A 13624-nucleotide genomic window follows, 5' to 3' on the forward strand; every position below is an offset into this window, starting at 1 on the left:
GTGAAGGATTCAGTGATGGTAATGCATTGAATGTTAAGGGGAGATGGTTATATTCTCTCACTGGAAATCGTTTTTACCCAGGACTGTGTGATGCCAATGTTCCTAAGATCAGGATTGGGACCATTATTCACCATTTAAGGAAATGTTTTGTACTGAGGCTTTGAGGATGCAATTTTAAAATTTGCATATAATGCCAACAGGGGTTGTAAGGTGCCCTATGCATGCAGGTAGAGAAAGTAATCAAGAAAGCTCATAGAATGTTAAACTTTATTGCAGGTGAAATTGAGTGCAAGGGTAGAGAAGTTATGTTTTAGTTATACAGGGCATTGGTAGGATTGCATCTGGAGTAGTGTACAGAATCGATTACCATACTTATGAAAGCATGTTAATGCTTTGGAAGCAGTTGCAAGAAGGTTTAGTAGACTCACACCTGGAATGAGTGGATTGTCTGATGAGGAAAGGCTAGATAGGCTCAGCCTATATCCTCCTGAGTTTAGAGGAATGAAGTGATTTAACTGAAATATTCAAGACAATGAGGGGACTTGACTGGGAGGAATTGGAAAGGATGTTTTCTCTAGTGGGAGAATGTAGAATGAGGGGTCATAGTTTAAAAATAAGAGATTGCCTATTTAATACAGAGATGAGGAAATATATTTTTCACGTGGAGGGCTGATTATCTTTGGAATTCCCTTCCTCAAAAGGCAGCAGAGGTAAATTATTTAAATATTTTTAAGGCAGAAGTAGATAGGTTCTTAATTACAAGAGGATGAAAGATTATCAGGGATATGCAGAAATGTAGAGTTCCGGTTAAAATCAGATCAGCCATTATTTTATTGAATGGCACAGCAGGTTTGAAGGGCTGAACAGCCTATTCTTGTTTCTTATTCATACGCTTGTAGTTAACAAAGAGGAGGTCTGCAATAGAATGCAGTTACACATTTAGAAACAAGCAGAATGGGTGTGTAACTTGTTAATGCACTTCAATATCAATAAATAAATGTTAAGTTATACATTTTAGTAGGAAGAATAAGGAGGCCATGGACTTCTGAGAAAACAATGCATAAATGAGGTAGTCGAGCACAGCAATCTGAAGGATAAACAGCCAAATCACTGGCAGTGACATAGGTTAGGAAGGCCATTAAAATGTAAATAAAACAGATGGATAGAATTGAAAAGAAGTGAAGTTTTGTGAAACTTGTGTCTTAGAACCTTAGTCATACCAGACTCTGAGTTACAAGCATAGTTCTAGTCTTCGTATTATAGAAAGGATTGAAACACTGAAGGATGTGCAAAAAAGATTTAGTACCCAAACTCTGAAGTTGTACCCTTCAGGAAAGGTTCACCATGTTGGAGCTCTTTTCCCTGGAACAGAGACTAAAGGGTGACCACTTTCCAAGTCGTCAGAAATAACTGATGCTTAAATGTGTGTTCAGGGACACAGTTTAACTGACTTTACTTGTAACAACAGGTAAACTGAGCTACACAACAAACTGTTCCAGTACCAACCTGAAATGTTGATGTCATATATGAGATTTATGTATATAGTTCGGATTAATTATTTTGGATTTTTTAAATGTTGACCTAGTGGCATATGGGTTGTGTGTGTCTGAAGGGGTTTAATGTTTAACTTGCAAGTATTTCTGTAGCTAGCGATGTATTTTGAAAGAGTATTAGAGAAACACTTCCTAGAAAGTAAATTTGGTTTTGTTTACATTGGGAGTGTTTATCAGCAAATAAAATAAACAATGTAATGCATCTGGCTTTCAGCTAGAAGATTCTGGAAATGATTTTTTTTTACAGTCAGGGAAACACCCAAAGTTTGTGGAATTAAAAAGATTAAGTTTCAATGAGGGCAGTTGGCTGAAGTCTAGGACGAGTCTGGATATGTAAAGCAGTTGACTCTGAGAAAGGGTAGTAGTTTAGACTGTTAAGAGGTTACCTCAGCATAAGAAGTTTCGTTTTGAAGTCAAAGACCAGATGGGTCTGGTTAAGACCCTGAAGTGGTTATTTGAAGCTGATGAAGTCTAAGCTCAACTGCATGAAAAGGCTCTTAGATTTTCAATGTAAGGAATTGAAGCCACAGTAAAATGAAGCACAATAGGTACATGAAAGAGAAGGCAATTCTCTCTCTGGTGTAAATACTATAACGGAGTACTTTTGCAAGTAATGGAGATTATATTTTTCAAAGTCTTACACACTATATACAAACAGTTTGATTTATTCTATTTGATCTCAATTTCTTTTGCATAATAAACTATTGCTTTATTGTTAAGGCCATATCTCCAGCATTTTGCGTTTTAGTGAAAAACTACATTGTTAACACCAAAACATGTTCTATCAAACCAGATTTCAGTCTGGAATTGGACTTGTTCAGTAATAGCATCAGCTAGGATTATATCATAGCACCTTCCTAACCTGCAATCTTCTTCCTGACTTCTCCGCCCCCACCCCCACTCCGGCCTATCACCCTCACCTTAACCTCCTTCCACCTATCGCATTTCCAACACCCCTCCCCCAAGTCCCTCCTCCCTACCTTTTATCTTAGTCTGCCTGGCACACTCTCCTCATTCCTGAAGAAGGGCTCATGCCCCTTGGATGCTGCCTGACTTGCTGCGCTTTTCCAGTGACACATTTTCAGCTTACACCATAAAACCCCTCTCTGCTACACTGGCATCAAAATACTGAATTGAAGGTAATTAATCTACCTTTCCTCCAATTTATCCCATGCATAATTCCCAAATCAAATCATAGGATAAATTGATGTCTTATCCCCAGGCCTAGGCTAGTGTAACTAAGACAGCAGCTGCACAAGGAAGCACCAAATTAAAATTAACAATTGTTCCTTTCTCTCTTCACGAAGGGATCATTGCTCTCGTCATATTTAATACTGCTTCTGTAGGTCAACTTTTAGGAATTCATAATATTCATGAGTTTTCACAGAGAAATCAAAAACATATTCTAGATATCATAAATTTATTGTGAGGAGGTGAAGAACACGCACTCCTTAAGCTTTGTAAAATCATTTAAAACAGTGTTCCAAAATATGTGAAAGGTAACTCAGATCTAGAGAGGGTTCAAAAGTCTTACAAGCAGTACCTATCTGCAGACGTTCTATCAGTTGATTTTCAGGAGAACACATAGTGGGCTTTCTGGAAAGCAAAAATAAGATGTTATTATACGTGAAGGTAGCCAGCTATTGTGTTAATGTGCCCATGTAAAGCAGGACAGAGGTAGAGTTTGAATCGCTGACTACTGGGCAGATTCATTCTTCACTGCACTAAAATTGTTGCAAAGGATTTTTCCACCCCCTCCCTCCAAACCAAAAGTCATCGTAACTGTTATTAGTACATTCATGTGATCAGCTATTCTGAGTAGTGAAGGGAATGTCAGCAGGCTGTTGACTTTTAAGGACCATCACAATCAGACATAATACACACAAAGTGTTCACACAAGCATTATCAACATGTCAAGGCTCCAAAATGCAAATCACTGGTGGATTTACCCCTCCATATCCCAGAAGCAACAAAATAAACTGCAACCACATCAGCTGAGATCATGTAACTCAGCACAGACAGGGAACAAACCTGGTAATTCCATGGCCTGTATGGCTCAACCATACAATACATAATACAGTTGGTTCTGCTATAACACAGCAGTTCCGTTCTCATACAGCAGCACCATTTAAACTAATCGGGCCAGAAATGCGCTATAACCAAAACACGTTTTAAAAGTTCATGCTTTAGAAACAGTGCCCCATTCATCAGTCGTATTACAGTGAATTTGCATTAATGAAACGAGTGTTATAGCAGAACAACTTGCACCAGCTGACCCACTCTCTCCCATTCATTTCAATGGTCTAGTGAATAGATGTGGGTTTGTTGCAACACTGAAGATGTAACAATGTGGGAAGCATGGCTGTTATTTCATTCAGGTAGCCACCACCTGCTCCTTTACCAGTTGCTATTCACCAAGAATGCAGCACTTAGATATTTATCTGATTAGATTAGATTAGATTAGATTACTTACAGTGTGGAAACAGGCCCTTCGGCCCAACAAGTCCACACCGACCCGCCGAAGCGCAACCCACCCATTCCCCTATATTTACCCCTTTACCTAACACTACGGGCAATTTTAGCATGGCCAATTCACCTAACCTGCACATCTTTGGTCTGTGGGAGGAAACCGGAGCACCCGGAGGAAACCCACGCAGACACGGGGAGAATGTGCATACTCCACACAGACAGTTGCCTGAGTCGGGAGTTGAACCCAGGTCTCTAACGCTGTGAGGCAGCAGTGCTAACCACTGTGCCACCGTGCCGCCCAAAATACAAAGAAAATACTGCAGATCTGGAGAATGAAAATAACAAAATGCTGGAGAAACTCAGCAGGTCTGGCAGGATCTGGAGAGCGAGTGAGCGAGCGAGAGGAACAAACATTGTCAACATTTTGAACTATTGCAGTGAAACAAATTGTGCTAAGCTGCCACAGTGTAAAAATCAGCAGTGGAAACCAAATAGTTTCACAAATTCATGGTTTTCAACTTGATGAATAGCTCCTGATTAGGGAGCAATCTAGTGCAACAGTATTTCTTGCATTGTGTGCTTTTAATGTTTGTGCCACAGTTGGTCCGTCTATTGCATACTGATTGCTAACGGCAGGTTTTACTGAGCAAGGTCAGTGTAAAAAATATTCATTGGAATAGAGAAATTACCACAATCACTGCTTTATCGGGTCTGCTCTCCCATACATATATAAAAGCCCTGATAAGAGCTCAAATTCTAAGGGGCAAATCTTAACCCGCCTCAGCAAAGAGGCAGCGTGGTGACAGTACTTAGCAATGCAGCCTCACAGTGCCAGAGACGCAGGTTTAATTCCAGCATCGGGTGACTTTCTGTGTGGAGTTTGTACATTCTCCCTGTGTCTGCATGGGTTTCCTCAGAGTGCTCCGGTTTCCTCCCACCCAAAGATGTGCAGGTTAGGGGTGGTTTGGCCATGATAAATTACCCATAGTGTGCAGAGATACGTAGGTTGGGTGGGTTAGCCATGGGAGGGTGCAGGGTTGCAGGGATAAGGTGGGATGCTCTTCAGAGGGTCACTGTTGGGCCAAATGGCCTGTTTCCACACTGTACGGACTCTATGATTCTAAGAGAATGACATGTGGAGGTAGATTAAAATTATAGCACGTCTTAAAGGTGAATTAATGAACCACCAATATGCTCATGAACAGTTTAATAGAGACTGGGAAAGAAAAACAACCTGAAGAGGCAAGTTTTATGCATCAGATTTAAATAGAATGATAAAGTTATTGGTTGCAGGCCAGACTTTGTATCAAGAATTTTGACGGCTGAAGGGAGGCAAGAACAGGTAATTCAGCATACAAGCCATCTTTTCAGCAATGTTTATGAACCAGGAGGAGGGCATTCGCCATTGCCAACCAACTCTAACTGACCTGCAGCTTCTCCAAGGCCCGTCTGCAGTCCATGAACAATATAAACTCCCAAAGATTGCACCCCACCCACCACCCGAACCCATAATCTCTCTCACAGTATGCAAAGTCCCTCTCCATCTGACAAAACAAGAGGCCAAATTATGGCATGCAAAATTTAACGCAAATAAGCATGAGGTGACTCATTTTGGTTGGAGAATAGAAAGGCAACATTTTTTTAATGATGAGAACTTCAGTGCTTTGGTGCAGAGGGATATGCATATCTTCATGCATAAATAGCAGAAAACTGCTACACAGATACATCATTAGACTCTTAATTTCAGGGTTTTTTTAAAAATTGAATTCAAACTCCACCATCTGCTGTGACAGAATTTGAATGTAGATCACCAGAACATCTCGGGACTAACTTTCCTCTTATTAGCCACATGGAGCAGCTGGAGCTGCAGATGAACTCCCAATAGAGCTTAGAACATAGTGGATAGCAATTTAGCAAGCTGGTCACGCCATAAGGGCTACATAGGCAGAGACGTGTTGGGTAACTACTGAGAAGGCTAGAAAGCATGGTCAAGTAATGCAGGAGTCCCTGCTGGTCAGCCCCTCTCAAACAGACACTCTGTGTTTGATACTGTTATCGGCAGGGGGTTCTCTCAGGGCAATGCGGCAGTAGCCAAGTTTGTGACATTACAGTTGGCTCTGCTGCTCAATAGCGGAGGACAAAGACAGGGAGGACAAAGACTGGGAGGAATTTAGTGATAGTGGACAGCAGCAGGATTAGGGAATTAGGTAGTAAAATTTGAGAGTAACCTCCAGTGCCACGTGCATAGTATAGGAATATGGGGATAGGTCAGATGGCTGAAGAGTTGGTGTAGGAGGGAGGGCTTTAAAAATAATATTTCCGAACATTATCTGGGATCACTTTAATGTGAAAGGATTACAGGAGTTGGACAGATGACTGTAGGATAGCTAAATGTGGTTCCTTTGTTCAAGGAGGCCTGCAGGAATAGACCAGGTTATTTCAGACCATAGGTGATTGGGAAATTATTTTTAAAAATTCCGAAGGATTGCACTAATCTACATTTGGAAAGGCAGAGATTGATCAAGGATAGTCAGCATTGATTTATTAGAGGCAGAACCTATCTGAATAATTTTGAGCTTTTTGATAAGGTAACTAAATGTATTGAGGGTGGTGCTATTCATGTGCTTTACATGGACTTCAGGAAGGCCTTTGACAAGGTCCCACGTGGAAGGCTGGGCCAAAAGATAAGAGCCATAGGATCTACAGCAACTTGTCTAACTGCATCCAAAATTTGCTTGCAAACAGGAGACAAAGAGTGTTGAAGAGGCTTTGGTTTTGTGACCAGTGGTGCACCACAGGATTCAGTGTTTGGGGCCCATGTCATGTGTTAATAACATTAACAATTTGGATGGGAATGCAGAAGGTATTTGAAATTGAATCCAGATCACCAAAACATTATCTGCATCTCTGGACTACCAGCCCAGTGATGATACCACTAGGACATCACTTTCCGCTTATTAGCCACATGGAGCTTCAATGACGCTGAGAACATAGTGGATAGCAATTTAGCAAGATGGTCGCGCCATAAAGGCGACATAGTCAGAGACGTGTTGGGTGACCACCAAGAAGGCCAGAAAGCATGGTCAAGTAATGCAGGAGTAATGCAAATAATGGATAAGCTTAGATTAATTCACAGGCCGGGACTACATCCAGAGCCAGAGGGCCTATTCTGTGCTGTATTGTTCTATGCTCTATGAGTGCCTTCTGGTCATCCCCCTCTCAATCAGACATATTAGAGAGAAGGAAGTGCTAGATGTCTTGAAACACATAAAAGCAGATAATTCCCCAGAACCGATCAGATGTATCCCAGAACCCTCTGGAAAGCTAGAGAAGTGATTGCTGGGCCCCTTGCTGAGATATTTGTATCATCGATAGTCACAAATGAGGTGCCAGAAGACAAGAGGTTGGCTAATGTGGTACCACTGTTTTAAGAAGGGCGGTAAGGACAAGCCAGGGAACTATAGACCAGTGAGCCTGATGTCAATGGTAGTCAAGTTGTTGGAGGGAATCCTGAGGGACAGGATGTGCATGTATTTGGAAAGGCAAGGACTGATTAGGGATAGATGTGCCAGGGTGCGAGACATCTCCGACCGTCTTGAAAGGACATTGGAGCGGGAGGGGGAGGATCCAGTTGTTGTGGTCCACGTTGGTACCAACAACATAGGCAAGACTAGGGTGGAGGACCTGTTTGGGCATTATGAAGCACTAGGCAGGAAATTGAAGCACAGGTCCTCAAGGGTCATAATCTCCGGATTACTGCCCGAGCCACGTGCCAATTGGCATAGGGACAAGAAAATTAGGCAAGTAAACACGTGGCTAAGGGATTGGTGTGGGAAAGAGGGATTCCACTTCATGGGGCATTGGCATCAGTTTTGGAACAGGGGGGATCTGTACCGTTGGGACGGTCTCCACCTGAACCGATCAGGTACCAATGTTCTAGCGAAGAGGATAAATAGGGTGGTCAGTAGGACTTTAAACTTCTGAGTTGGGGGGAAGGGAAAGTGAAAGCGACAGGGAGTATGGAGGTAAATGGCAAGATAAGCAGCAGGATAGAATGTTTCCAGGCGGATTTAAAATTGAGGCAGACTGAGAATGCAGTAAAAAGCAAGGATAACTTAGGACATATGACTTCCAACATCTCTAATGATAAGGAAGTTAGCATTAAGGCACTTTACCTGAATGCTCGTAGCATACATAACAAAGCCGATGAACTAATGGCACAGATAATAGTGAATGATTATGATGTAGTAGGCATCACAGAGACTTGGTTACAGGGGGGTCAGGACTGGCAGTTAAACCTCCATGGTTTTTCAACTTATCGAAAAGACAGGGAGGTGGGCAGAGGGGGTGGGGTTGCCTTGTTAGTTAAGAACAAAATTAAATCTATGGTATTGAATGACATAGCGTCGGATGATGTGGAGTCTGTGTGGGTGGAATTGAGGAACCACAAAGGCAAAAAAAACATAATTGGAGTTGTGTATAGACCTCCTAACAGTGGTCAGGACCAGGGATGCAACATGTACCGGGAAATAGAGAAGGCATGTCAGAAAGGCAAGGTTACATTGATCATGGGAGACTTCAATATGCAGGTGGACTGGGTAAATAATTTTGTTAGTGGATCTAAAGAAAGGGAATTCATGGAATGCTTACAGGATGGCTTTTTGGAACAGCTTGTCATGGAGCCCACAAGAGAGCAGGCTATTCTGGACCGAGTGCTTTGCAATGAACCAGACTCTATAAAAGATCTTAAAGTAAGGGAACCCTTAGGAAGTAGCGACCATAGTATGATAGAGTTCAGTCTGGAGTTTGAAAGGGAGAAGGCAAAATCGGATGTAATGGTGTTACAGTTGAATAAAGGTAATTATGAGGGCATGAGAGAGGAACTGACTAAAATAGACTGGAAGCAGAGGCTAACCGGGAAGACAGTAGAGCAAAAATGGCAGGAGTTTGTAGGTATAATTGAGGACACTGTACAGAGGTTCATTCCCAAGAAAAGAAAGATTAACCGGGGAGGGATTAGACAACCTTGGCTGACAAAGGAAGTCAGGAAATGTATTAAAGAAAAAGAGAGATCCTATAAAGTGGCTAAGAACAGTGGGAAATCAGAAGATTGGGAAGGATACAAAAGCAAACAGAGGATAACAAAGAGTATAATAAGAAAGGAGAGGATCAAATATGAAGGTAGGCTAGCCAGTAATATTAGAAATAATAGTAAAAGTTTCTTTCAGTACATAAGAAACAAACGACAGGCAAAAGTAGACATTGGGCCACTTCAAACTGATGCAGGAAGCCTAGTGATGGGAGATAAGGAAATAGCAGGAGAACTTAACAAGTACTTTGCGTCAGTCTTCACAGTGGAAGACATGAGTAATATCCCAAAAATTAAAGGGTGTCACGGGGCTGAGTTGAGTATGGTTGCCATTACGAAAGAGATAGTGCTAGAAAAGTTAAAAAGTCTTAAAATTGATAAATCTCCTGGCCCCGATGGGATACACCCTAGAGTTCTGAGAGAGGTGGCTGAGGAAATAGCAGAGGCATTGGTTGAGATCTTTCAAGAGTCACTGGAGTCAGGAAAGGTCCCGGATGATTGGAAGATGGCTGTTGTAACCCCCTTGTTCAAGAAAGGATCAAGGCAAAAGATGGAAAATTATAGGCCAATCAGCTTAACCTCGGTTGTTGGTAAAATTCTAGAATCCATCATTAAGGATGAGGTTTCTAAATTCTTGGAAGAGCAGAGTCCGATTAGAACAAGTCAACATGGATTTAGTAAATGGAGGTCATGCCTGACAAACCTGTTGGAATTTTTTGAAGAGGTAACAAGTAGGTTAGACCAGGGAAACCCAGTGGATGTGGTCTATCTAGACTTTCAAAAGGCCTTTGATAAGGTGCCACACGGGAGGCTGCTGAGCAAGGTGAGGGCCCATGGTGTTCGAGGTGAGCTGCTGGGATGGATTGAGGATTGGCTGTCTAACAGAAGGCAGAGAGTTGGGATAAAAGGTTCTTTTTCAGAATGGCAGCCGGTGACGAGCGGTGTCCCGCAGGGTTCGGTGCTGGGGCCACAGCTGTTCGCATTATATATTAACGATTTGGATGAGGGAACCGGGGGCATTCTAGCGAAGTTTGCCGATGATACGAAGTTAGGTGGACAGGCAGGTAGTACTGAGGAAGTGGGGAGGCTGCAGAAGGATCTTGACAGGTTGGGAGAGTGGTCCAGGAAATGGCTGATGGAATTTAACGTGAGCAAGTGCGAGGTCTTGCACTTTGGCAAAAAGAATAAAAGCATAGACTACTTTCTAAATGGTGAGAAAATTAATAAAGCCAAAGCACAAAGGGATCTGGGAGTGCTAGTCCAGGATTCTCTAAAGGTAAACATGCAGGTTGAGTCCGTGATTAAGAAAGCGAATGCAATGTTGTCTCTTATCTCAAGAGGGTTGGAATATAAAAGCAGAGATGTACTACTAAGACTTTATAAAGCTCTGGTTAGGCCCCATTTGGAGTACTGTGTCCAGTTTTGGTCCCCACACCTCAGGAAGGACATACTGGCACTGGAACGTGTCCAGCGGAGATTCACACGGATGATCCCTGGAATGACAGGTCTAACATATGAGGAACGGCTGAGGATACTGGGATTGTATTCGTTGGAGTTTAGAAGATTAAGGGGAGACTTAATAGAGACGTACAAAATAATACATGGCTTGGAAAAGGTGGATGCTAGGAAATTGTTTCAGTTAAACGAGGAGACTAGGACCCGTGGACACAGCCTTAGAATTAGAGGGGGTCATTTCAGAACAGAAATGCGGAGGCATTTCTTCAGCCAGAGAGTGGTGGGCCTGTGGAATTCATTGCCACGGAGTGCAGTGGAAGCCGGGACGCTAAATGTCTTCAAGGCCGAGATTGATAGATTCTTGTTGTCTCGAGGAATTAAGGGCTACGGGGAGAACGCTGGTAAGTGGAGCTGAAATGCGCATCAGCCATGATTGAATGGCGGAGTGGACTTGATGGGCTGAATGGCCTTACTTCCACTCCTATGTCTTATGGTCTTATGGTCTTATAGTCTTTCTGCGTGGGAAATCATGTCTCACAAACTTGATTGGGTTTTTTGAAGAAGTAACAAAGAGGAATAATGAGGGCAGAGCAGTGAACGTGATCTATATGGACTTCAGTAAGGTGTTCGACAATGTTCTCCATGGGAGACTGATTAGCAAGGTTAGATCTCAAGGAATACAGGGAGAACTAGCTATTTGGATACAGAACAGGTTCACAGATAGAAGACAGAGGGTGGTGGTAGAGGGTTGTTTTTCAGATTGGAGGCCTGTATCAGTGGAATGCCACAAGGATCAGTGCTGGGTCCTCTACTTGTTGTCATTTATATAAATGATTTGGATGTGAGCATAAGAGGTATAATTAGTAATTTTGCAGATAACGGCAAAATTGGAGGTGTAGTGGAAAGCGAAGAGGATTACCTCAGATTACAATGGGATCTTGATCAGACGGGACAATGGGCTGAGGAGTGGCAGATGGAGTTTAATTCAGATAAATGCAAGGTGCTACATTTTGGGAAAGCAAATCTTAGTAGGACTTATACACTTAATGGTAAGATCCTAGGGAGTGTTGCTGAACAAAGAGACCTTGGAGTGCAGATTCATAGCTCCTTGAAAGTGGACTCGCAGGTAGGTAGGATAGTGAAGGCGGCGTTTGGTATGCTTTCCTTTATTGGTCAGAGTATTGAGTACAGGAGTTGAGAGGTCATGTTGCAGCTGTACAGGACATTGGTTAGGCCACTGTTGGAATATTGCCTGCAATTCTGGTCTCCTTCCTATCGGAAGAATTTTGTGAAACATGAAAGGGTTCAGAAAAGATTTACAAGGATGTTGCCAGGTTTGGAGGATTTGAACTACAGGGAGAGGCTGAATAGGCTCGGGCTATTTTCCCTGGAGCGTGGGAAGGCTGAGGGGTGACCTTATAGAGGTTTACAAAATCATGAGAGGCATGGATAGGATAAAGTCTTTTCATTGGGGTGGGGGAGTCCAGAACTAGAGGTCATAGGTTAAGGGTGAGAGGGGAAAGATATAAAAGAGACCTAAGGGGCAACTTTTTCACACAGAGGGTGGTACGTGTATGGAATGAGCTGCCAGAGGAAGTGGTGGAGGCTGGTACAATTGCGACATTTAAGAGGCATTTGGATGGGTATATGAATAGGAAGGATTTGGAGGGATATGGGCCAGGTGCTAGCAGGTGGGACTAGATTGGTTTGGGATATCTAGTCAGCATGAACGAGTTGGACCAAAGGGTCTGTTTCCGTTCTGTATATCTCTATGACTCTATGTATCATTCACAAGTTTGCGGATGACATGGAATTGGTGTTGTTGATAGTGAGAAAGATGGTCTCAGGCTGCAGTCTAATTGATCAGCTGGTAAATTAGGCACAGCAATGGCAGATGGAATTTCATCCTGATGAGTGGGACATGATGCACTTTGGGAGATCTAATAAAGAAAGGATACACATGATGAATGGTAGGTCCTCAGGGCGTACTGAGAAAAGGGATCTTTATGTACAAGTCCTTAGATCCCTGAAGGTGTCTGCACAGATACACAGGGTGGTGAAGAAGGCATATAAGATGTTTTTCTTCATTGGCCAAGCCGTAGCACATAAGGGCAAGGAAGTCTTACTATAACTTTATCGAGTCTTGGTTAGGTCACAGGTGGAATACTGTGAGCAGTTCCGGTCGCCACACTATCAGAAGAATTTGATGGCACTCAAGGGGATGCAGAGGAGATTCACCAGGATGTTGCCGGATATGAACAGCCTCAGTTATGAGAGACTGGATAGGGTGGGTGTGTTTTCACTGGAAATAATAAGACATTGGTCAAGAGTTAAGTACAGCTTGGGATAAAAAAAACCATGAGTGGCACGGATAGGGTGAATAGCTAAGGTCATTTGTCCAAGGTAGGGGAGTCTAAAACTAGATTTAAGGAGGGAGGGGAAAAATTTAATAAAGGGACTTGATGGGTAACCTTTTTTACACACAGGATTGTGCGTGTATAGAACAAGCTGTCAGAGGAAGTGGTGGAGACAGGTAGAGTTACAACATTTAAAAAGGTATCTGGACAGGTATATGAATAGGAAGCGTTTACAGCAATATAGGCCAAATGCTGGTAAATGGGACTAGGTCAGATTGGGATGCGTGGTCAGCAGAGACGAATTGAACCAAAGGGTTTGTTTCTGTGCTGTATGACTATGACTCGATGACTCCCAACAGGAACTACCTCCACCTTCTTCAGAAGATTATCATGGGATCTTTAACAAGACAGCTAGGTGGAGAGTTGGTTTTTCATCTCTTCAAGAAGATGACACTTCTGACATTGCAGCTTTCACGCGAGTACACTGGGCGGCACAGTGGCACAGTGGTTAGCACTGCTGCCTCACAGCTCCAGAGACCCGGGTTCAATTCCCGCCTCAGGCAACTGACTGTGTGGAGTTTGCACGTTCTCCCCGTGTCTGCGTGGGTTTCCTCCGGGTGCTCCGGTTTCCTCTCACAGTCCAAAGATGTGCAGGTCAGGTGAATTGGCCATGCTAAATTGCCCGTAGTGTTAGGTAAAGG

At 42.9% G+C, this 13624-nt stretch overlaps 1 protein-coding gene across 2 annotated transcripts in view; it reads right to left on the bottom strand.

Annotated features, from left to right (window-relative positions):
* mindy4 (MINDY lysine 48 deubiquitinase 4) overlaps positions 1–13624 on the bottom strand; it is a 188263-nt gene that overhangs the window by 125149 nt on the left and 49490 nt on the right. For both annotated transcript variants that reach the window (XM_043690847.2, XM_043690846.2), the window contains exon 6: positions 3097–3149. In XM_043690847.2, coding sequence (XP_043546782.2) covers positions 3097–3149 — 53 coding nt within the window. The remainder of the gene's footprint in view (positions 1–3096; positions 3150–13624) is intronic.

The sequence above is a fragment of the Chiloscyllium plagiosum genome, unplaced genomic scaffold, assembly GCF_037043375.1.
Source record: "Chiloscyllium plagiosum isolate Xiang-an unplaced genomic scaffold, Cpla_swu_hap1 HiC_scaffold_5, whole genome shotgun sequence".
Lineage (NCBI taxonomy): Eukaryota > Metazoa > Chordata > Chondrichthyes > Orectolobiformes > Hemiscylliidae > Chiloscyllium > Chiloscyllium plagiosum.